Source organism: Rhinoderma darwinii, chromosome 12 (genome assembly GCF_050947455.1).
Source record: "Rhinoderma darwinii isolate aRhiDar2 chromosome 12, aRhiDar2.hap1, whole genome shotgun sequence".
Lineage (NCBI taxonomy): Eukaryota > Metazoa > Chordata > Amphibia > Anura > Rhinodermatidae > Rhinoderma > Rhinoderma darwinii.
The window spans coordinates 60,071,341-60,096,082 of record NC_134698.1 but is presented as its reverse complement, the minus strand read 5'-3'; the positions used below and the strand labels follow the sequence as shown (position 1 = coordinate 60,096,082).

At 42.4% G+C, this 24,742-nt stretch overlaps 1 protein-coding gene across 2 annotated transcripts in view; it reads right to left on the bottom strand.

The window, feature by feature from the left end:
* Positions 1-4,540: 4,540 nt before the first annotated feature.
* The window catches only part of PSEN1 (presenilin 1), a 61,152-nt gene continuing 40,950 nt past the window's right edge, over positions 4,541-24,742 (bottom strand). For both annotated transcript variants that reach the window (XM_075844423.1, XM_075844424.1), the window contains exons 9-12: positions 12,083-12,169; positions 10,273-10,446; positions 6,090-6,208; positions 4,541-5,243 (exon numbers count right to left, since the gene is read on the bottom strand). In XM_075844423.1, coding sequence (XP_075700538.1) covers positions 5,088-5,243; positions 6,090-6,208; positions 10,273-10,446; positions 12,083-12,169 — 536 coding nt within the window. In that variant the 3' untranslated portion in view covers positions 4,541-5,087. The remainder of the gene's footprint in view (positions 5,244-6,089; positions 6,209-10,272; positions 10,447-12,082; positions 12,170-24,742) is intronic.

Here is a 24,742-nt window from a genome sequence, read left to right as displayed (position 1 = left end):
AGCAGTGCTTTTTATTAAAAAAAACTATCTGTTTTCACCACTTTATTAGCGATTTTAGATTTATGCTAATGAGTTGCTTAATGCCCAAGTGGGCATATTTTTACTTTAGACCAAGTGGGCGTTCTACAGAGGAGTGTATGACGCTGACCAATCAGCGTCATGCACTCCTTTCCATTCATTTACTCAGCGCATAGGGATCCTGCTAGATCCTTATGTGCGGTCTTATACTAACACATTAACAATACTGAAGTGTTTAGACCGTGAATAGACATTCCACGGGATGTCTATTCACAATCTCTGCACTTCGTTACTGTTTCTATGGTAGTTACAGCAGAGGAAGCGTGATCTCGTTGTAACCGGTCATTTACAGTGAGATCTCGCGAGATCACGCTTCCTCTGCTGTAACTACCACAGACAGAGTAACAAAGTGCAGAGATTGTGAATAGACATCCCGTGGAATGTCTATTCACGGTCTAAACACTTCAGTATTGTTAATTTGTAAGTATAAGACAGCACATAAGGATCTAGCAGAATCCCTATGCGCTGAGTAAATGAATGGAGAGGAGTGCATGAGGCTGATTGGTCAGTCTCATACACTCCCCTGTACAACGCCCACTTGGTCTAAAGTAAAAATACGCCCACTTGGGCATTAAGCAACTCATTAGCATAAATCTAAAATCACTAATAAAGTGGTAAAAATAGATATTTTTTTAAATAAAAAGCATTACTGTCACCTACATTATAGCGCCGATCTCCTTATGTAGGAGATAGGGCACTTATAATGTGGTGACAGAGCCTCTTCAAGGGGTGTAAATTCCAAAATGGGGTAACTTTTTGGGTTTTCATTGTAGTGGTACTTTAGGGGCTCTACAAATTCAACATGGTGCTTGAAAAACATCCTTATAAAAGCAAGGCCCTAAAATCCATACGTGCTCCTTCAATTCAGAGGACTGCGTTTGAGTCAAGAGGCGCACAAGGGCCACATATGAGATATTTCTACAAACTACAGAATCAAGGTAATAAATATTGAGGTTTGCTTTGCTGTTAACTCTTTGTGATACAGTAAAAAAAATGTATTAAAATTGAATATCTGTAAAAATAAATGCAACTGAAATTACACCTCCATTTTGTTTTATCTTCTGTAGAACACCTAAAGGGTTAACAAAGTTTGAGACTGGACTGCAGTTTTGAATAATGTGAGGGATGTAGTTTCTATAATGTCATTTATGGGGGTTTCTATTATATAGGCCCCTCAGTCACTTCGGAATTGAATTGGTCCCTAAAAAAGGTTTTTGAAATTTTCTTGAAAAATTGGTGCTAAAGTTATAAAAATAAGAGGATGAAAAAAAATTATGCCAACATAAAGTAGACATATGATTAATATTAATTATTAACTATTTTGTGTGATATCACTATATGTCTCAAAAGCAGAGAATTGCAGTTGTTGTAAACGGCTAATTTTTCAAAATTTTCTGTCAATTTTAGATTTTTTTAATAAACGTAAAACACATGGACCGAAATTTATCACTAACATTAGGCACAATGTGTCATGAAAAAAACAATCTCAGGATCACTTGGATAAGTAAAAGCATTCTAAAGTTATTACCACAAAGTGACACGTCATATTTGAAAAATGGGGCTTGGTCCTTAAGGCCAAAATAGGCCCAGTCCTCAAGGGGTTAAAGTAATGAACACAGCAACACACTGATAACTCCAAAATGCCTTTTACGGAGTTGGAAAATGTAGACGTAGCAATGGTCTCGCTTCACAATAAGACATTAAGTTTACACAAACTAAAATCATGAAAACTTATACATCATTTTAATACAAATGGGTGGAAATTCTGAACTGTATTCCACTGGTATTATGCCATTGCTTTTTCTTTTTTTCATTTTCCACCGCTTACGCCACTTAAAACAATTGCAGGGGCTTAGTGGAGCGGGGCATGGTCACCCATGGCCCCAACAGGACCGCCTGGGATGCGACAGATTTATTAAGAGGGTTGCACCTCTTAATAAATTTGTCGCATCTCACGCCTGCAGGCTTCAGACTAAAACTAGCGTATGAAACCTTAGTCTTAGTAAATCTGCCTCTTTGTGTTCCCATCATATTGAAGATCTCTGCTTGCTGCGAGTTAACAAAAAGATTATATTACATTGGTTTATGTCCAGAGTCTGAAAACCTTTTCTGATCATGTTCAGGTGACACACATAGGTGATGGGCTCATTACAAGAGGTCCAATACACTTAACAAGTCCACTGGTATGACATAGGGAACCTGATTTAGACATAAAAAACAAGTGTAAATTTGGAATTAAATATTCAACGGTTCAAAATAACAAAAAGTACTGTGTAAGAATCACTCACTTTTTAAGTTATCCCTATTATCTCCACTCAGTCACGTCTATCAGACAACGCCAGGATCTTGCATGCGCAGGACAAGTGTGGGACATGGACTGCCGATTACTGGTTTTAAGGAATTTACCTGCTAGATGGTTACATGTCCTCTCCAGAGTTACATGCGTTTTTGACCACTTACTCCTTTGCACCTGGCTTTATTCTGTTGCCAGTTAAATCCCAAGCAACAGCATTGCTGGTACACAGTCCCCCCCCCCCCCCACAATCATCTTTCTTTAAAATACAGTCTAGACAAGCATTTTCCAACGTTCCTAAACCAAGTAGCCCCTACTCAAGAAAAATAGATCAAAATACCCTCGAGGCTATTATTGTACACTGCGGTGTATTGGAAGAGGAGCATGAGCAGAGGGGAAGTATCTCCTAGAGACGTGGCATGAACCCAGTGGGGCACACGTACCAGGGGTTGATATCCTAGACCTTAGGCCCAGATCAGCTCTAAACTAAGCCCTACTTCTCCACTTTAAAGTTATTTGGCTCTCTAGCCACCCCCTACACATTAGGTCTAAGGGTGCAGTCACATGCGGCAGATTTTGTTGCAGAAGTTTTCTGCAACTAAAATGCAGTTCAATTCATCTGAATGGAATTTGCAAAATTTCATGCACCTGCTGCAGAAACAACCCCATTCAGATGAATGGAACTTATTTTCAGTGGCAGAAAATGTCTGCAATAAAATCTGCCACGTGTGACTGCACCCTAAAAGGTGTCCCTAAGGCACATGCTCTCAGGGAGGGGAAGATGGATGGATAAGTTATATTTACATTCACATTGGATTTTTTTGGGTTGCTCTCGGAGATAAGGAGCTCCACTGTTGCCCGATAGGGAGATAAGGAGCTCCACTGTTGCCCGATAGGGAGATAAGGAGCTCTACTGTTGCCCGATAGGGAGATAAGGAGCTCCACTGTTGCCCGATAGGGAGATAAGGAGCTCCACTGTTGCCCGATAGGGAGATAAGGAGCTCCACTGTTGCCCGATAGGGAGATAAGGAGCTCCACTGTTGCCCGATAGGGAGATAAGGAGCTCCACTGTTGCCCGATAGGGAGATAAGGATCTCCACTGTTGCCCGATAGGGAGATAAGGAGCTCCACTGTTGCCCGATAGGGAGATAAGGAGCTCCACTGTTGCCCGATAGGGAGATAAGGAGCTCCACTGTTGCCCGATAGGGAGATAAGGAGCTCCACTGTTGCCCGATAGGGAGATAAGGAGCTCCACTGTTGCCCGATAGGTACTTCCATTCTTTTCTCCATATTACCTTCCATGGTCATCAAAACCAGAACTGCACAGTATTAGTGGGATCAGAGATGATCGCTGACAAGACAAGTTTTGTTCAGCTATTATCTTATCTCACGTGTGAATGGACAGAACGGTGATCAATTTTGACTGGGATAACGGTTAAAGATTAAACAATTACAAAATCTTTTTTAATAACAAAAATTTACCTGATACAAGAGTTACAAATTTGCAAGCAGTAGGGACTTGCAGACCAGTATATATACAATGGACTTTTTTTTTCCTTTTATTTGTTTAATACTGTGACTTTAAACTCTATAAAAGGCATAACCTCATGGAAACAGACCAAAACTTTTAAACTTTTTCCCTTTTTAAAATCAGATTTAATGGCAGCCGTTCATATTCTCCAGTGTGACACTTCTTAAAGCAGACAAATAGTGAAAAGCATGAAAAACAAACAGTAGTTTTGGGAGGCTGGAAAGTGAAGTGTAGCATCACCGTCCTGAGTCTACCCGCTCCCACAAAAGGTATCTGCAAGTGGAAGGGATGATCTGAGATTTGGTTCAATATTTCCCAGATGCCATTATCCTGCGTATAGACCTTTTCTTTGTGGCAAACCCCTGTCGTAGGTTTCAGTAGCGACTATGCTTCAATGGGCAGTGTAATAAAAAAATAAAAAGGAAACATATAATCTTGCAATTAAAGCATACAAAAGAAAGAAGAAACATGCACTTTACCCCTGCGGTGCTCTAGTGCGACTTCTCCCCTGCAGGAAAGTAAAATAAGAGGAGGTGTATTTCTACAAGTGTCTTTAACATAAGCACAGACACAAAGCATTTTCTCCCAGTAAATATTTTTGAAGTGGTATTTCATAAGAAAAAATGTTGAGGCAGGCATTAACTTTAGTATTGGTGTTCTCCAATAGTGTTTTATTACAGGAAGATCATATTTGTTCCAGAGAGTATTGCTTTAAATGAAAAGTATTTCACTCCCCGCTTAGTGGGAATTTGGCCCACAAATGCCCTCTCCATTTGGCCTTTTGTACTTGTGGGTGGAAATAAACTTCATAATGGTATTCATACCATTTTACCATCCTTTGGTCTTCCCTTGTATCTTGTTGTTGGAAACCTTTTTTCGATTCTGGAAACCGCATACAACATGGGAAAGGACTTCTTGTGTCACCTTGAGACTCCTTGAAAACCTTTGCTGGTAAAGGAATGCCATCATTCTGAAAACTTTTGGCCATAATAGATTTGATAACTGGATGAAAATTTTCCAAAAACAAAATCATACAAACAGAGTTGATACCGTCTGAGCACTAAGGGAGTAATTACTCAAACCTTTAGACTCAGGAAAATAAACAATCAGAAAAGCAAAATGCCTTTCTTGTATACAGTCACATTGACGGAAACAAAAGTCCAAAGAAAACAAGTTGTTCAGAGGTTAAACATAAAATTGATGGAATGCCAACTGATCCATAAAAGGCCGCACTAAGTTGTCTGTGGCAAAGTAGAATACGAGTCCAAATGTGATGGAAATGGGAAGGGCAGGCAATGCCTTCTTGAAAATAGCAAGAAGTAGCAGGGTAAGGCACAGACCCTGTGAAAAGAGCACAATAAATCAAGGTTAAAGAGAAACTTTAGAGGTCATCCACCATTACCTAAAGATGTTCTGCAGTTTAAAATGGGGAAGAGACAAGTGTTCTGGCAAAAAAAAACTTGTGGAGCCTTTGACTGGACAGAAGAATTGACCATACAAGTCAGGTGCACAATCAAAATGATCCTATTCTATCAGTTTAAATCCATAAACCAGCTAATTGTCCCCAAAAAACTGAAAAGTAAATCAAAAAGGTTGTATGAGATTAGAAAAACATGGATACTTTCTTCCAGAAACAGCACCACTCTTGTCCATAGGCAGTGTCTGTTATTTAGCCCCAATAACTTGAAAGGAAATTCCAATACCAGACATAAGCTGCAATATAAGACACAGCCCATGCGCTTTTTTTTGTAGGAAAACAACAATATTTCTGTAATGTAATACAACCCTTTCAATTCCTCCCTCCAACGTCATATACTGTAGGTATTTTTCAGGAAAGCATTGGGGCGCTAAGTGCTTAGAGTAGAATGGGTCCCAAAGCAAAAAACAGAATAGGTTGCTTCTGCTGAAGTTGGTCCGCATAATCACGTTCCACCATAGAAGTAGGCGCTCTAAGGTTTTTTCCTTCACCGCATCATATGCAGAAGAGTAGTGGTGGTACTCCTCTTTCTTGTTTGCCAACATTGTGCACCCTGATAAAGGAGAGCACTTCACAGGGTAACACGATTGACGGAGAAGGGGGACAAGACTGACCTGAGTTGGGTCCCGTTACGTCAAGGTTACCACAGAAGCCCTGGTTGTGTTTAGTAAAATATAATTGGAGTTATGGCTTCAGAATGTGATACTCACAATCAGTATGGCAACAAAACAAGCCAAGGTCGTATTCCAGTCTCCACTGGCTGCGGCTGAAGCTTTTCCAACAAGGACACTATAGAAGATGAAGTCTCCAAGTCCAAGTTTTACACCCCCTACAAGAAACAACAAAATAAAAACGACACTTATCTTCTTGATAAATTATTACCACAATTGCAGTTTTAATCACCAGTTCGAAATCATAATAATTCCAATAGCAAAAAAGAGGGTGGTCATGAAAATGTTCTTCTTAGGCTTCGTTCACATCTGCATCAGGGCTCCGTTCTTGGGTTCTGTCGGAGCTTTCCATCAGGGGAACCAGTGAACGGAACCCTGACTGAAACCATAGGTTTCCGTTTGCATCACCATTGATTTCAATTGTGACTAATTCGGTGCAAATTGTTTCCGTTTGTCTCCCTTCTGCAAGGGTTCCGTTGTTTTGACGGAATGAATAGCGCAGTCTACTACGATATTGATTCCGTCAAAATGACGGAACCCTTGCACAATGGTGACAAGCGGAAACCATTTGCACCAGAACCGTCTCCATTGAAATCAATGGTGATGCAAACGGTTTCAGTCAGGGTTCCGTTCACGGGTTCCCCTGATGGAAAGCTCAGACGGAACCCATGAACGGAGCCCTGACGCAGATGCGAATGGAACCTTACTTACTGTATTTATTTAAGGCTCTCTAAAAGAAAAAAACTTTACTTTCACCAGTGTATTTTATTATGAAAATGACAAATACATCTGCAGCTACATATTCCCACAGAATAAGAGAAATAATAGGATCAGCTATGATATTATTACGGTCCGCTTTAAACAGATGTCACTGTATGGGTCATCCAGAAGACATTGGCAGAGCAAAAAGTAATTGCATTTGAAGGTCATGAGTCAAGGTCAAAACAAAGTATCTGAGGAATCCACAGAGCAGAATCTGTTTTTAAATGCATATCTGCTTGTAGTTTTAAAGAACACCCTGTCATTACTAGCCTGGTCTTTAAAGGGTACTATACATAGAAATGAACATGGGAGGGGGGTAGAACACAATTATTTTACTGTCAATCTGCAAGATCCGGTAACAGATAGTAATTCAGAAATTAGAGACATTTTGGCAGCAAAAACAGAGGTCCTTTTCCATCTTTGGATGTAGAATAGCTGAGGGGCAGGATTGAGCTTGCTTGGTCTCCACTGCAGACAGAGCAGTAAGGGAGGTATCTGCTGGAACAAGCTAACTCACTGGCAGATACACAGCAGGCGAAGACCCTCTTATTGTTTCACATGCACTGGTATGGTCGAATGGGGTGGGGGGGTGACATAAAATGGATACTTGCTTCGATTCATATATAGGGACTCTCGTTATATTTATTTTTGCAAAATGGGGCAGAACAGAGTTAATAAAATTACGGTAAGTTACGTGTTTTGTTTTTGTAAATTTAGTGTCTCTTAAAGGGAACCTGTCACCAGCATTTCACCTATTAAACCAGCAATACCTGGTGGTAGTAGGTGAAAAATCATTTCTATATAACCTATAATTGTCTTCTTAGTCGGCTCTGTAGTTTTAGTAGTCAGTGTTTTAGTGTTCCCACACTGTATGCTAATGAGCATAAAAGAGTCATATCTTCATTCCTCAAGTCTTTCCGAGTTTACCCCGCCTCCTTACTTTTGATTGACAGCATTCCGATGGACCAGTTTTCGACGGTGGGCGGGCATAAAAAGAGGATTGAACGAGACTGCCGGATTATTACCATAAAAGCAGCAAAATGTTTTCAGACCTTATTTACGGTCAGAGGAGTAGTTTAGGAGAGGGGATAACGCCAATTAACTTTTGACAGCAGCAGCCAGTGAGGGGCGAGTAGAGCTCAATAGGTGAAATGCTGACTAGAAAACCTCATGTATTATGCCTCATGCACACGACCGTGTGTGCTGGCCAGGCCCCGTCAGCGATCCGTGGAAAGATAGGACATGTCCTATCTCTCCACGGATCGAAGACTAGGGTCAGTTCTTATGGACCCGATTCACCCGCTAAAGTGAATGGGTCCGTGAAAACTATCGGGTACCACTCGGATGCCATGAAAAACGGTCCGAGTGGCACTCGGTCGTGTGCAAATGCACTTACTGTTAACTGTGATGTGAATATAACCTTAACACGATGAAAGGTCACCACGTTTTGCTGTCTGATTAGTAAGAGCAGTTCACACTGTACGGATTTGTCCTTCAGCAGAAACTCGGATCTCTGCTGCGGATTGGCATGCAGATCCGCACGTGGATTAGCCACAGTGTAATTAGTTTTACATCGAGGAATATGCGCCAATAATTAACATGAACACCTTCACTATTTCTTGCAGATTTTCTTCGCAGCATGTAAATGGGGCATAAAACACCCTATTTGCTTGTATTGATGGTGGAATGCTAGCGGATTCTATCAAGATTTAGGCATGAAATCAGCATCAAAATTCTGACAGAATCTTCATAGTGTGAACATCGCCTAATAGTAAACAAGTAATAGTAATAGAAAAGTCAAACTGGTGCATTTTAACATACACCAAGCCATATGTTACAGAGCTAGTATAACATATGCATTTTGCTCCCACTGGTCTATTATTCAATTCCCTGTAGACACAAATACAATTCAGATCTTTTAATACAGTAAGCCAAAGCTCTATTGGCCTTTAAAGGATATGTTACGAAATTATACACATAGGAAATGCTCCTTATAATTGTGTGTTACGGTCATGACTTTCAAGGTTGAAGGTCATTTTAAAATCCCTGCGGGTCTGTTAGCGAGTACAGGCCGTCTTACGACTTTAGTATATAGTTCACTAACAAATCTGCAGAATACGCAGTAAGTATTTCCGATAAGGTTTTAATAGGGACTTGCCGTTTATGTGATTCTCTAATATAGTTTTTAAAGTGTCTCTATAAGTGTGGTTTCAGCTCTTCAGATGTATACATACATACATACATACATACGTGTCTACACAAACATAAGAAAAATATACAATAAGGGTCATAGCCCCTGCAAAAACTGCCACATAAATACAGACTAGAAAAAGCAGACGATATACTGAATACATTGGGCTGAATATTAGAGAATTTATACAGTATAGCCCTTAAGCTGTTCTATAGTCAGAAACCCATAGGAAATCTGCACAGAAACATAGAATAGGCCTGTGTCTGTCCTGCTCATAGGGAGGCTGTGCTGCGTTCACTCAGACCTTCTGAACATTCCTGTGAGATGTGCTGGCGGCTACGAGACAGCAAATAAAGAATCTCATTACATTGCCTATAGGGAAAAGTTGTGAGAAAAAAATGTGTCCTGTCACAGCAGACGCCTGGGAGCACTAATCATATTAGACAGTTTTGATTCGTATCAAAGTTGGGTGTGGAATACTGGTCTGAAACTATAGCTATGTGTAGGTCTCCCAGTGCTTGATCGAGGGCCGCTGTAACACAACTGTGCACTTGCACTGGGCCCACGGGCAGTGGCATCATTTTCAACTGTATCCGCATCCTCAGGATGCGGATACAATTTAATATGGTGGAGCAGCAAGCCATCAGCTCCCATCGCCACTATTCTGTATAGTAGGCCTGATGAAGCAGGCGTCTGGTTTCCTAGCAGGTAGTGTATCTGGGGGGGGGCACTATGGGGTCATTATTTTACCTCTTGCCGGAAAGGAGGGGGGATGACGACTCATGATGACATCTTTGCACTGAGCCCACCAATGTGTTAAAATGGCCCATTCTTGACCCGAACTTTACCTGATATAACAACTACAACATAGTTAAGCATTGTAAAGTATGGTATTTATTTTTTGAATACTAAAGTCTTAAAGGGGTTATGTGGGGACTGAAAAGTATTAGCAGTGTAGTCACTGCAGTATGTGAGTACACTCACTAATATACATTCCGGTCCCCTGTCGCACTAATAATTTTAGGCAGAGAGAGAAATAGAGAATAAATACTTCATAGGGAGAACCCATTGAGCTCTAAACTTGAAGCTCCAACAAGCACAGGCATCTCAAAGTAAAATAAGAAATATGGAAATCACCCCGCAACGTCGTGCAACCTGATACATATCACAACGCACAGATACAGATCTATAAGATGCACATACTGTATGCTTTAATCTATCCTCCATTTCTCAGTTGTGGTCACAGATGGAACCGCTAAAAACACTCACGTTCTTCAGGGTCTTCACTTGGAGGTGCATTACTAGGTAAAGCTTGCACAGCCGCTCGTGTCTCAGGAGTAGAGCCGATTGGGCCAATTCTAGCATCCCTTTGTTCTTCCCAATCAGCATCAAACCCTCCGTTATCATCTGGTGAAGCAGCGTCACCACCTGACTCTACAGGCGCTTGGTAAATGGATTTAAAAAAAGAAACCACTTTAAAACAGAGTGTCAAAAACTGCTACATATAAAATTAACAATATAAGTACAGCCTGTGTAGAAACCAGACCTTTTTGGGAAACAAAATTAAAATAATTGATTTCTTAAGGCTCAGTTCCCACTTAGTTGTACTACTGCCAAACTGCTTTTTCGTTCTTTTCTGCAAGAACAATGTCAATATAACATAACTTAAGACAGACTGGTCTTTTTTCTGAAAATGTCGTCTTCTGCCCATATTAATAGAAAGAGAGAGAGAGAGCGAAGGTTCAGCTGTACTCAAGACACACTTATTTTAGCCTTCTCAAACCCAGGTTCAGTATAAAAAAAAATAGTGGGCGTCTAGTCAGGATACAGTTGTATATGTTTGCCATGGACTCTCATTGCGGCTTGCCTAGGTCAGATTTTTTTTTTGTGGTAAATCCTATTTTCTTCTACCTCCTTCCTTAGTGGGAACAACAAGTGGATTCATCTATGGTGAATAAGAATGTGTGGGGAATAAGGACTGCAGTAAACCCATTGTCAATGGCATCTTAAAGTGTAGATAAACGTTTGACAAACTTCTGACATGTCACAGTGTCACATGTCAGAAGTTTGGATTGGTGGGGGTCCGAGCACTGAGACCCCCACCAATCGCTAGAACGATGCAGCTAAAGCGCTCGGGTGAGCGCTTAGCCGCTTCGTGTCTGTTCGGCTTTTTCCGGAAAGCCGATATATCGAGTACCGGCCCATAGACTTTGTATTGAGTTCGTACACCGATACATTTCTATCCGGAAAAGGGCGAACAGACACGAAGCAGATGAGCGCTCACACAAACTCTTCAGCTGCTTCGTTCTAGCGATTGGTGGGGGTCTCCGTGCTCGGACCCCCACCAATACAAACTTCTGACATGTCACTATGACATGTCAGAAGTTTGTCAAACGTTTAGCTACACTTTACCTCACAGACAAAATAATCATTAACAATACATGGTATACGGCAATTATGAACGGTAATTGCTGATTGTTTCCTACCTATGGAAATGTGTTCCATCAACTGGAAACAAGAATAAAACTAGTTTTGAATTTTTCTTTGTCATTACTAAAAATTAAAAACCTACGCTCATCTGACAAGACTTGAAAAACATGCAGCAAAATATACATAGACAATATCTGAAGCATTGGAAATCATTATCCACATGATAGTTTCCATCTTTGCAAATATATCTATGTCCAGCTTTAGACAATGCAGGAGGACAGAAAGTGGTCACTGCACCAATTGTAATGGAATGCTTTAAATAAATAAAATACTCTCCAGAATGTGACCACAGGCTAATTCTTTTCAAAGGAGAGACTAAAATATATTTCAAATAATTCTTAGAATATGCAAACATTAAGGAGTGTATTTAAGTGGCAGGTATGCAAGACGAGTAACTGTTTAGATGGCCTTGCATTTTTTAAATATAATAAGTCTTTGTTTTGTACCGCAAGTTTGCCAAAATGTGGGTATACAAAACAGAGGAGGGAAAATAGGAGGGAAAATAGGAGCAAACTTTGTGCCGAAAAACACATGATGTGTATATATAAATACGGTTTCAAGAATAAGAACAGGTTATACTACCCCCTACCTTGTGCGTTGTATGATGACTTCTTTGACCCACCCTGTGTGAAACCCGGATCTCCATCCGCCATCTTCACAAGCCAGATCATTGTAGCTGAAGACAACAAAAAAAAAAAAACGGATTAGTCAGCAGCCCAAAATTAATGTGTACCAAAATCCTAAAATTTACTAAATCAACCAACTCAAATGATAAGCTCACAGACTGTAACAACAGCAGGGCTGCATTACAGAAGTCAGTCACAACAAAACAAAAAAAGTAAAATATTAAAGCCATTGATTATTCTTCATTTGTCAAGTATTTTGCTCTTAAGGATGAAGTCAGTTTTGGCCTTAAAGGCTATGGAAACCTTCGAAAGGGATTTTTTTTTAAATAAAAAGGTCAGTGTGTTTGGTGCAACTTTATAATTAGTTTTTATTAAAAATAATTTTTACTTTTTGGGATACAGCCGCTCTGTATTCTGTATATAGAGCAGCTGTACGCTGAATCCTGTAGGTCCGCTGGACTGACTGGTTCAGTGAAAGCAGGTTCAGCATGTCCACCTGTTATCCATCACGCAGGACTGACTGATTCAGGTCTTAGCAGAAGATACAGCTTCTGTGTATGCAGAATACAGAGCAGCTGTCTCAAAAAGTACTAATTTTTAACAAAAACTAAATTTTATGCTAATGACTTTCTTAATAGACAACTGGGCGTGTTCTTACTTCTTGACCAAGTGGGCGTAATACACTTCTCTCCATTCATTTACTCTGCACATAGTGATCTAGCTAGATCATGATGGGCAGTCACATACTCACACATTAACGTTACTGAAGTGTCTTGAGAGTGAATAGATATCGCTTCCAGGCAGGACGCGATGTCTTTTCACAATCCCGACACTTCGGTAACGTTTGTGTGGGTATTAATGACAGCAAGCGTGATCTCGCGAGATCACGCTGTAAATGGTCATTCACAGCGTGATCTCGCGAGATTACGCTTGAGGTGCTGTAACTCCCACACAAATGCTACCGAAGCGTCGGGATTGTGAATAGACATCGCGTCCTGCCTGGAGGTGATGTCGATTAACTCTCAAGACACTTCACTAACGTTAATGTGTGAGTACGTGACTGCACATCATGATCTAGCAAGATCACTATGTGCTGTGTAAATGAATGGGGAGAAGTGTATGACGCTGATGGGTAACTGATTGGTCAGCGTCATACACTTCTCTCCACAACGCCCACTTGGTCAAAAAGTAAAAACTCGCCCAGTTGTCTATTAAGAAAGTCATTAGCATAAATCTAAAATAGGTCATAACTCCGTCAAAATTGATCGTTTTTCTAAATAAAAAACACTGCTGTAATCTAGATTACAGCGCCGATCACATCATGTAGAAGATAGGGCACTTATAATGTGGTGACAGAGCCTCTTTAAAGAGGTTTTCCCATGGAGAACATTTATGACATATCCACATATCCATAAATGTCAGATAGATGCGGTTCCCCGTTCTAGCTCCCGGCCACTTACGGATTACGTGGGCGAGAGTTACGGAAAAAGCGTAACTTGCTGAACTATGAGGTTTCCATAACTCCCATAGTAGTGATTGACCGTTATGGAAGCAGCGTAGCATGCGAGCTACGCTGTTTCTGTAACTACTATTTAGTTCTATGGGAGTTACAGAAACCGCGTAGCTCAGCAAGTTACGCTGTTTCCGTAACTCCTGACCACGTAATCAGTAAGTGGCCGGGAGGCAGCGGGAGCACAAAAAGCTAGAATGGGGATTAGGGGGCCCCGTTCTAGAGAAAGGTGCAGGTCCCAGAGGAGGGACCCGCATCTATCTGACATTTATGACATATCCTGTGGATATGTCATAAATGTCCCTCATGGGAAAACCCCTTTAAGGACTCTGGGATTTATTTTGTTCTTTATTACCAAAAAAGCCATAACTTTTATATATTTCCGTTGACACAGACTTATTAGGACTTATTTTTTGGAGGATCAGTTCTATTTTTTTAATGCCACTTTTTCAGTGGACATATATAAATTAACGTGTACCAAAATCTTAAAAAAATAAATAAATATATCACTAAATCGGCCAACTCAAATTATATGCTCACATAATAAAACGTAATAAAGGTAATAAAAGTAGGGCTGCATTATACAAGTTCAGTCAGTTTTGGCCTTAACCCCTTAAGGACGCAGCCTAGTTTGGGCCTTAAGGCTCAGAGCCCATTTTTCAAATCTGACATATTTCACTTTATGTGGTAATAACGTCGGAATGCTTAAACCTATCCAAGCGATTCTGAGATTGTTTTCTCGTGACACTTTGGGCTTCATGTTCGTGGTAAAATTTGGTCGATATATTCAGTGTTTATTGGTGAAAAATTGCAAAATTTAGAGAAAATTTTGAAAAAATTGCATTTTTCAGAATTTAAATGCATCTGCTTGTAAAACAGACGGTTATACCACCCAAAATAGTTACTAGTTCACATTTCCCATATGTCTACTTTAGATTGGCATCGTTTTTTTAACATTCTTTTATTTTTCTTGGACGTTACAAGGCTTAGAACATAAACAGCAATTTCTCATATTTTTAAGAAAATTTCAAAAGCCTTTTTTTTAAGGTACCTCTTGAGTTCTGAAGTGGCTTTGAGGGGCCTATGTATTAGAAACCCCCATAAAACACCCCATTTTAAAAACTAGACCCCTCAAAGTATTCAAAACAGCATTTAGAAAGTTTTTTAACCCTTCAGGCATTTCACAGGAATTAAAGCAATGTGGAGGTGAAATTTGCAAATTTCATTTTTCTTGCTGAATTTCAATATTATTCCATTTTTTTCTGTAACACAGAAGATTTTACCAGAGAAATACTACTAAATATGTATTGTCCAGATTCTGCAGTTTTTAGAAATGTCCCACATGTGGCTCTAGTGCGCTCGTGGAATAAAACACAAGCCTCAGAAACAAAGGAGCACCTAGTGCATTTTGAGGCCTCTTTTTTATTAGAATATATTTTAGGCAGCATGCCAGGTTTGAAGAGGTGTTGAGGTATGAAAGCAATGGAAACCCACCAGAAGTGACCCCATTTTGGAAACTAGACCCCTCAAGGAATTCATTTATGGTTGTTGTTATCATTTTGACCACACCGTTTTTTCACAGCACCTATTTGAATTGGGCTGTGAATTAAAAAAATGATATTTTTTTCCATTAAGATGTAATTTTTGTTCAAAATTTCTTATTTTCACAAGGAATAAAACACCCCATTTTGTTGCCCAATTTGTCCTGAGTGCGGCAATACCCCATTTGTGGTGATAAACTGATGTTTGGGCCCATGGCAGGACTCAGAAGGAAAGGACCACCATTTGGCCTACTGGAGCTTTTCTTGTGCTAAGTCATGTATGCAGAAGCCCCTGAGGTACCAGTACAGTTGAAACCCCCGAGAAGTGACCCCATTTTAAAAACTACACCCCTTAAGACATTCATCTAGTGGTGTAGTGAGCATTTTGACCCCACAGTTATTGTGTAAAAGGTAATGCGCAGCAGATGGTGCAAAGTGAGATTTGCAATTTCCTATGCATATATGCCATTTCAGTGTCTGATATATTGTGCCCAGCATGTGCCACTGGAGACATACACCCCATAAATTGTAATGTGGGTTCTCCCGGGTACGGCAATACCCTACATGTGGCTGTTATTAGCTGCCTGGGCACACGACAGGGCTCAGAAGGGAAGGACCACCATTTAGCCTACTGGAGCTTTTCTGGTGCTAAGTCATGTAGGCAGAACCCCTGAGGTACCAGTACAGTTGAAACCCCCGAGAAGTGACCCCATTTTAAAAACTACACCCCTTAAGACATTCATCTAGTGGTGTAGTGAGCATTTTGACCCCACAGTTATTGTGTAAAAGGTAATGCGCAGCAGATGGTGCAAAGTGAGATTTGCAATTTCCTATGCATATATGCCATTTCAGTGTCTGATATATTGTGCCCAGCATGTGCCACTGGAGACATACACCCCATAAATTGTAATGTGGGTTCTCCCGGGTACGGCAATACCCTACATGTGGCTGTTATTAGCTGCCTGGGCACACGACAGGGCTCAGAAGGGAAGGACCACCATTTAGCCTACTGGAGCTTTTCTGGTGCTAAGTCATGTAGGCAGAACCCCTGAGGTACCAGTACAGTTGAAACCCCCGAGAAGTGACCCCATTTTAAAAACTACACCCCTTAAGACATTCATCTAGTGGTGTAGTGAGCATTTTGACCCCACAGTTATTGTGTAAAAGGTAATGCGCAGCAGATGGTGCAAAGTGAGATTTGCAATTTCCTATGCATATATGCCATTTCAGTGTCTGATATATTGTGCCCAGCATGTGCCACTGGAGACATACACCCCATAAATTGTAATGTGGGTTCTCCCGGGTACGGCAATACCCTACATGTGGCTGTTATTAGCTGCCTGGGCACACGACAGGGCTCAGAAGGGAAGGACCACCATTTAGCCTACTGGAGCTTTTCTGGTGCTAAGTCATGTAGGCAGAACCCCTGAGGTACCAGTACAGTTGAAACCCCCGAGAAGTGACCCCATTTTAAAAACTACACCCCTTAAGACATTCATCTAGTGGTGTAGTGAGCATTTTGACCCCACAGTTATTGTGTAAAAGGTAATGCGCAGCAGATGGTGCAAAGTGAGATTTGCAATTTCCTATGCATATATGCCATTTCAGTGTCTGATATATTGTGCCCAGCATGTGCCACTGGAGACATACACCCCATAAATTGTAATGTGGGTTCTCCCGGGTACGGCAATACCCTACATGTGGCTGTTATTAGCTGCCTGGGCACACGACAGGGCTCAGAAGGGAAGGACCACCATTTAGCCTACTGGAGCTTTTCTGGTGCTAAGTCATGTAGGCAGAACCCCTGAGGTACCAGTACAGTTGAAACCCCCGAGAAGTGACCCCATTTTAAAAACTACACCCCTTAAGACATTCATCTAGTGGTGTAGTGAGCATTTTGACCCCACAGTTATTGTGTAAAAGGTAATGCGCAGCAGATGGTGCAAAGTGAGATTTGCAATTTCCTATGCATATATGCCATTTCAGTGTCTGATATATTGTGCCCAGCATGTGCCACTGGAGACATACACCCCATAAATTGTAATGTGGGTTCTCCCGGGTACGGCAATACCCTACATGTGGCTGTTATTAGCTGCCTGGGCACACGACAGGGCTCAGAAGGGAAGGACCACCATTTAGCCTACTGGAGCTTTTCTGGTGCTAAGTCATGTAGGCAGAACCCCTGAGGTACCAGTACAGTTGAAACCCCCGAGAAGTGACCCCATTTTAAAAACTACACCCCTTAAGACATTCATCTAGTGGTGTAGTGAGCATTTTGACCCCACAGTTATTGTGTAAAAGGTAATGCGCAGCAGATGGTGCAAAGTGAGATTTGCAATTTCCTATGCATATATGCCATTTCAGTGTCTGATATATTGTGCCCAGCATGTGCCACTGGAGACATACACCCCATAAATTGTAATGTGGGTTCTCCCGGGTACGGCAATACCCTACATGTGGCTGTTATTAGCTGCCTGGGCACACGACAGGGCTCAGAAGGGAAGGACCACCATTTAGCCTACTGGAGCTTTTCTGGTGCTAAGTCATGTAGGCAGAACCCCTGAGGTACCAGTACAGTTGAAACCCCCGAGAAGTGACCCCATTTTAAAAACTACACCCCTTAAGACATTCATCTAGTGGTGTAGTGAGCATTTTGACCCCACAGTTATTGTGTAAAAGGTAATGCGCAGCAGATGGTGCAAAGTGAGATTTGCAATTTCCTATGCATATATGCCATTTCAGTGTCTGATATATTGTGCCCAGCATGTGCCACTGGAGACATACACCCCATAAATTGTAATGTGGGTTCTCCCGGGTACGGCAATACCCTACATGTGGCTGTTATTAGCTGCCTGGGCACACGACAGGGCTCAGAAGGGAAGGACCACCATTTAGCCTACTGGAGCTTTTCTGGTGCTAAGTCATGTAGGCAGAACCCCTGAGGTACCAGTACAGTTGAAACCCCCGAGAAGTGACCCCATTTTAAAAACTACACCCCTTAAGACATTCATCTAGTGGTGTAGTGAGCATTTTGACCCCACAGTTATTGTGTAAAAGGTAATGCGCAGCAGATGGTGCAAAGTGAGATTTGCAATTTCCTATGCATATATGCCATTTCAGTGTCTGATATATTGTGCCCAGCATGTGCCACTGGAGACATACACCCCATAAATTGTAATGTGGGTTCTCCCGGGTACGGCAATACCCTACATGTGGCTGTTATTAGCTGCCTGGGCACACGACAGGGCTCAGAAGGGAAGGACCACCATTTAGCCTACTGGAGCTTTTCTGGTGCTAAGTCATGTAGGCAGAACCCCTGAGGTACCAGTACAGTTGAAACCCCCGAGAAGTGACCCCATTTTAAAAACTACACCCCTTAAGACATTCATCTAGTGGTGTAGTGAGCATTTTGACCCCACAGTTATTGTGTAAAAGGTAATGCGCAGCAGATGGTGCAAAGTGAGATTTGCAATTTCCTATGCATATATGCCATTTCAGTGTCTGATATATTGTGCCCAGCATGTGCCACTGGAGACATACACCCCATAAATTGTAATGTGGGTTCTCCCGGGTACGGCAATACCCTACATGTGGCTGTTATTAGCTGCCTGGGCACACGACAGGGCTCAGAAGGGAAGGACCACCATTTAGCCTACTGGAGCTTTTCTGGTGCTAAGTCATGTAGGCAGAACCCCTGAGGTACCAGTACAGTTGAAACCCCCGAGAAGTGACCCCATTTTAAAAACTACACCCCTTAAGACATTCATCTAGTGGTGTAGTGAGCATTTTGACCCCACAGTTATTGTGTAAAAGGTAATGCGCAGCAGATGGTGCAAAGTGAGATTTGCAATTTCCTATGCATATATGCCATTTCAGTGTCTGATATATTGTGCCCAGCATGTGCCACTGGAGACATACACCCCATAAATTGTAATGTGGGTTCTCCCGGGTACGGCAATACCCTACATGTGGCTGTTATTAGCTGCCTGGGCACACGACAGGGCTCAGAAGGGAAGGACCACCATTTAGCCTACTGGAGCTTTTCTGGTGCTAAGTCATGTAGGCAGAACCCCTGAGGTACCAGTACAGTTGAAACCCCCGAGAAGTGACCCCATTTTAAAAACTACACCCCTTAAGACATTCATCTAGTGGTGTAGTGAGCATTTTGACCCCACAGTTATTGTGTAAAAGGTAATGCGCAGCAGATGGTGCAAAGTGAGATTTGCAATTTCCTATGCATATATGCCATTTCAGTGTCTGATATATTGTGCCCAGCATGTGCCACTGGAGACATACACCCCATAAATTGTAATGTGGGTTCTCCCGGGTACGGCAATACCCTACATGTGGCTGTTATTAGCTGCCTGGGCACACGACAGGGCTCAGAAGGGAAGGACCACCATTTAGCCTACTGGAGCTTTTCTGGTGCTAAGTCATGTAGGCAGAACCCCTGAGGTACCAGTACAGTTGAAACCCCCGAGAAGTGACCCCATTTTAAAAACTACACCCCTTAAGACATTCATCTAGTGGTGTAGTGAGCATTTTGACCCCACAGTTATTGTGTAAAAGGTAATGCGCAGCAGATGGTGCAAAGTGAGATTTGCAATTTCCTATGCATATATGCCATTTCAGTGTCTGATATATTGTGCCCAGCATGTGCCACTGGAGACATACACCCCATAAATTGTAATGTGGGTTCTCCCGGGTACGGCAATACCCTACATGTGGCTGTTATTAGCTGCCTGGGCACACGACAGGGCTCAGAAGGGAAGGACCACCATTTAGCCTACTGGAGCTTTTCTGGTGCTAAGTCATGTAGGCAGAACCCCTGAGGTACCAGTACAGTTGAAACCCCCGAGAAGTGACCCCATTTTAAAAACTACACCCCTTAAGACATTCATCTAGAGTGTAGTGAGCATTTTGACCCAACAGTTATTGTGTAAAAGGTAATGCGCAGTAGATGGTGCAAAGTGAGATTTGCAATTTCCTATACATATATGCCATTTCAGTGTCCGATATATTGTGCCCAGCATGTGCCACCGGAGACATACACCCCATAAATTGTAATGTGGGTTCTCCCGGGTACGGCAATACCCTACATGTGGCTGTTATTTGCTGCTTGGGCACATGGCAGGGCTCAAAAGGGAAAGATGAGGGGGATAAGCTGTGCGGAGTGCATCAGGGTAAATTAAAAATCAATGGATGTATGGTAAATTTTAAAACAATCTTTCATACAGAGCCCTGGTTTTTCGGGACACGTGTCGCATTGGTATGTTGTGTCCTTCCTTATCCCCCTCTTATAGCACACTTTGCACCTCTTTTGACTTTTTCCCTTCTTGCCAGTTTGGGGAACTTCTCCTGGAAAGTGTTGCCCTGGTACGATGCGTGTGGCCTCGCTTCCAGAAGTACTGGGTGCCCCTCCTTCCTGGTCGCCAAAAATTAGGTTCTTTATAACCACCTCTTGAAATTCCAGGAAAGTTCCCCTCTGGCCTGCACATCGACGTAGCACGTACGCATTGTACAATGCCATCTGTATGATGTGCACGGCCAGCTTCTTATACCACACCCTCGATTTCCGCGTAGCGCTGTAGGGCTTCAGGACTTGATCTGACAAGTCCACCCCTCCCATGTACCTATTGTAGTCCAGGATGCAATCTGGTTTGGGGGTCTCTGTACTGGTACCTCGTACAGGTACATGGGTACTGGTGTGGCCATGTATTGTTGTCAATACAAGGACATCTCTCTTGTCCTTGTACTTGACACACAATATGTTGCTACTAGAATGTGCCCTGCTCTCACCCCTTCTGAGTGTTTGCCCAAGCAGTGTTTTAGGGAGGCCTCTAAGATTTTTTCTAGCAGTGCCGCATGCCGCAGTCCTTCTGGAAGCGAGGCACTTGAAGAGCGGGACGCTGGTATAAAAATTATCCAGGTAGAGGTGGTAACCCTGGTCCAGCAGTGGGTGCACCAAATCCCACACAATTTTTGCGTTAATTCCCAGTAAGGGGGGGCATTCTGGGGGCTGAATACTGCTGTCCTTCCCTTCATATATCCTGAATTTATATGTATACCCTGATGCACTCTCGCACAGCTTATACAACTTCACGCCATACCTTGCCCTCTTACTTGGCAGGTATTGGCGGAATTGAAGCCTCCCTTTAAAATGTACCAGGGACTCATCAATGGAAATACACTTCTCGGGGGTGTATGCTTGGGCAAACCGGGCACTGAAATGGTCTAATAGGGGTCTCAGTTTATATAAACGGTCAAAACTGGGGTCATCTCGGGGTGGGCACTGCTCATTATCGGCATAATGTAGGAAGCGAAGTATTGCCTCATAACGCATCCTGGACATGGCCATACGGTACATCGGGGTGTGGTATAGGATGTCCGTGCTCCAGTAGGTCCTAATGGATGGCTTTTTTAGAAGCCCCATGTTCAAGAGCAGTCCCCAGAACTTGCCCAACTCTGCTGCGTTTACAGGAGTCCACCTCTGGGATTGGGCATAAAATGAGTTGGGGTTCTTGGTGATATACTGTTGGGCATATAAATTAGTCTGGGTGACCATTAGCTCTATAAAGTTATCAGTGAAGAAGAACTTGAAAAAGTCCATCTCACTGAACCCTGCCGTGTTAAATTTGATGCCTGGGCTGCCCGTGTACTCAGGGATTTGGGGTTCATAATGGTCTGGTGTGGGTGTCCAAATGGGGTCACTTCGCTCAGGGGTATCACTTGTTGTGGGGTCACTTCTCTCAGGGATTTCTACTATGGTGGTGGTCCTGGGGCGTCTCCTAGGGGGTCCCTCCTCTTCATCGCTGGATGAGGAGGTAGACAAATAAAATACTGTATCGCCATCCGACGAGTCTGTGTCGGAGGCCAGAAATGCATACGCCTCTTCAGCAGTAAATGTCCGTTGGGACATGCTTGTTGTGCGAAGACAAAATTTATATACTGCAAAAAAATAAATCCCTAACTGGGAGCAATAGGATAGCACAACTAGCACAAATGTGTGTTTTGTTTTTAGAGAGCAAGTGGACTTCCCTGACACTAAAGCTAACTAGGGCGAGGGTTCCTAACACTAAACCTAACTAAATTTTATGTGGACTTCCCTAACGCTAAACCTAACTACGGCGACGATTCCCTGACACTAAACCTATCTAGATTATGTCAAGCTTCCCTGACACTAAACCTAACTACGGTGACGGGTGCCTGACACTAAACCTATCTAATTATTCCGAGCTTCCCTGACGCTAAACCTAACTACGGTGATGGATCCCTAACGCTAAGCCTATCTACGGTGACCGATTCCTGACGCTAAATTCCCTGACACTATACCTAACTACGCTTTTTGACGGTTCCCTGACACTAACTAACCCTAATACTAAACTAACCAGTTAAATTTTCAAAATTGGCTAAACTAACTATTTTTTTTTGTTTCTTTTTTTTCTTTTTATATTTTTTTTTTTGTTTTATGTTTTATATAGAAAAAAATGAAAAAAAAATCCCCAGGGACCAAGAAATGTGGTCCTGAAGACTGAAAAGTGGTCAGTGATAGGAGATCACTGACCAAAAAACGTGGGTAGAACTCAAAGAGGAAGGGAACAGGAGTGGGTAGTGGATGGGGTGGTGGGAAGCAAAAAAAACGTTGTTTTAGAAACTTTTTTTCACTTTTTTTCACTTTTTTTCTCTCTGACTCTCTGCTCACAACCGATCTCAACGCCTCGCTAACTCCAACAGGGCGTTCAGGGCGGTTGCAGCAGGATGTGAGGTCAGAGAGAGGAAGTGACGAGAATGATCGCTGCTATTGGCTAGTTACTCACTGACTAGCCAATAGCGGCGATCGGCGAGGCGGGACCATAGTAAATGGTCCCGGCCCATTATGCTGTGATAGCATGCTGTCAGAAACAGCAGCTATCACAGCTCAGGAACGCCGGGCTCGAGCACTGCTGTGCTGAATGAGACCGATCGCTGCTATTGGCTAGTTACTCACTGACTAGCCAATAGCGGCGATCGGCGAGGCGGGACCATAGTAAATGGTCCCGTCCCATTATGCCGTGATAGCCTGCTGTCAGAAACAGCAGCTATCACAGCGCATGAACGCGCCGGGCGCGCGCACCGCTGTTCTAACTGCAAGACGTACTATTACGGCATGGAGCGCGAACGATAGAGCTGCCATGACGTAATAGTACGTCAAGGAGCGGGAAGGGGCTAATACTAAACTAACCAGTTAAATTTTCAAAATTGGCTAAACTAACTATTTTTTTTTGTTTCTTTTTTTTCTTTTTATATTTTTTTTTTTTGTTTTATGTTTTATATAGAAAAAAATGAAAAAAAAATCCCCAGGGACCAAGAAATGTGGTCCTGAAGACTGAAAAGTGGTCAGTGATAGGAGATCACTGACCAAAAAACGTGGGTAGAACTCAAAGAGGAAGGGAACAGGAGTGGGTAGTGGATGGGGTGGTGGGAAGCAAAAAAAACGTTGTTTTAGAAACTTTTTTTCACTTTTTTTCACTTCTTTTCTCTCTGACTCTCTGCTCACAACCGATCTCAACGCCTCGCTAACTCCAACAGGGCGTTCAGGGCGGTTGCAGCAGGATGTGAGGTCAGAGAGAGGAAGTGACGAGAATGATCGCTGCTATTGGCTAGTTACTCACTGACTAGCCAATAGCGGCGATCGGCGAGGCGGGACCATAGTAAATGGTCCCGGCCCATTATGCTGTGATAGCATGCTGTCAGAAACAGCAGCTATCACAGCTCAGGAACGCCGGGCTCGAGCACTGCTGTGCTGAATGAGACCGATCGCTGCTATTGGCTAGTTACTCACTGACTAGCCAATAGCGGCGATCGGCGAGGCGGGACCATAGTAAATGGTCCCGTCCCATTATGCCGTGATAGCCTGCTGTCAGAAACAGCAGCTATCACAGCGCATGAACGCGCCGGGCGCGCGCACCGCTGTTCTAACTGCAAGACGTACTATTACGGCATGGAGCGCGAACGATAGAGCTGCCATGACGTAATAGTACGTCAAGGAGCGGGAAGGGGTTAAGGAAACACAGCGATTTTTTTCGTTTTTCATCTTTGCATTCTAAAAGCCGTAACTTTTATTTTTCCGTTGACATAGGCTTATGAGGACTTTTTTGCGGCATAAGTTCTATTTTTTAATGGCACCATTTTGGGGTACGTATAGTGGGGAATTTAATACTGGCTTTTCATAAGCAAGTCTTAATCTAAAAAAACGCGTAAGGTGAACTCAATTTATTAAGAGATGCACAAATCTTAACAAATTAGGCGCATATCTGGATGACCGTGTACCAGAAAATAAAATGTACACCAGCTAGGAGCGGAGGTAGATTTGCGCTATAATTTACACCAGTTTACTGGTGTAAATTATAGTAAATTTATCGGGTTGCTGTGGCCCCTGTCCCTCCCACCTAAGCTTCATCCCACTTTAAAAAGTTGGCGAGGCGTTCTGAAAATAGAAAAGTCACTAAATGTTTGAGCAAATAGCAAGATTGGCGCAAATTGGTAAATTGGTAAATTGTTTAATAAATTTCCACATAATGTATTGTATAACT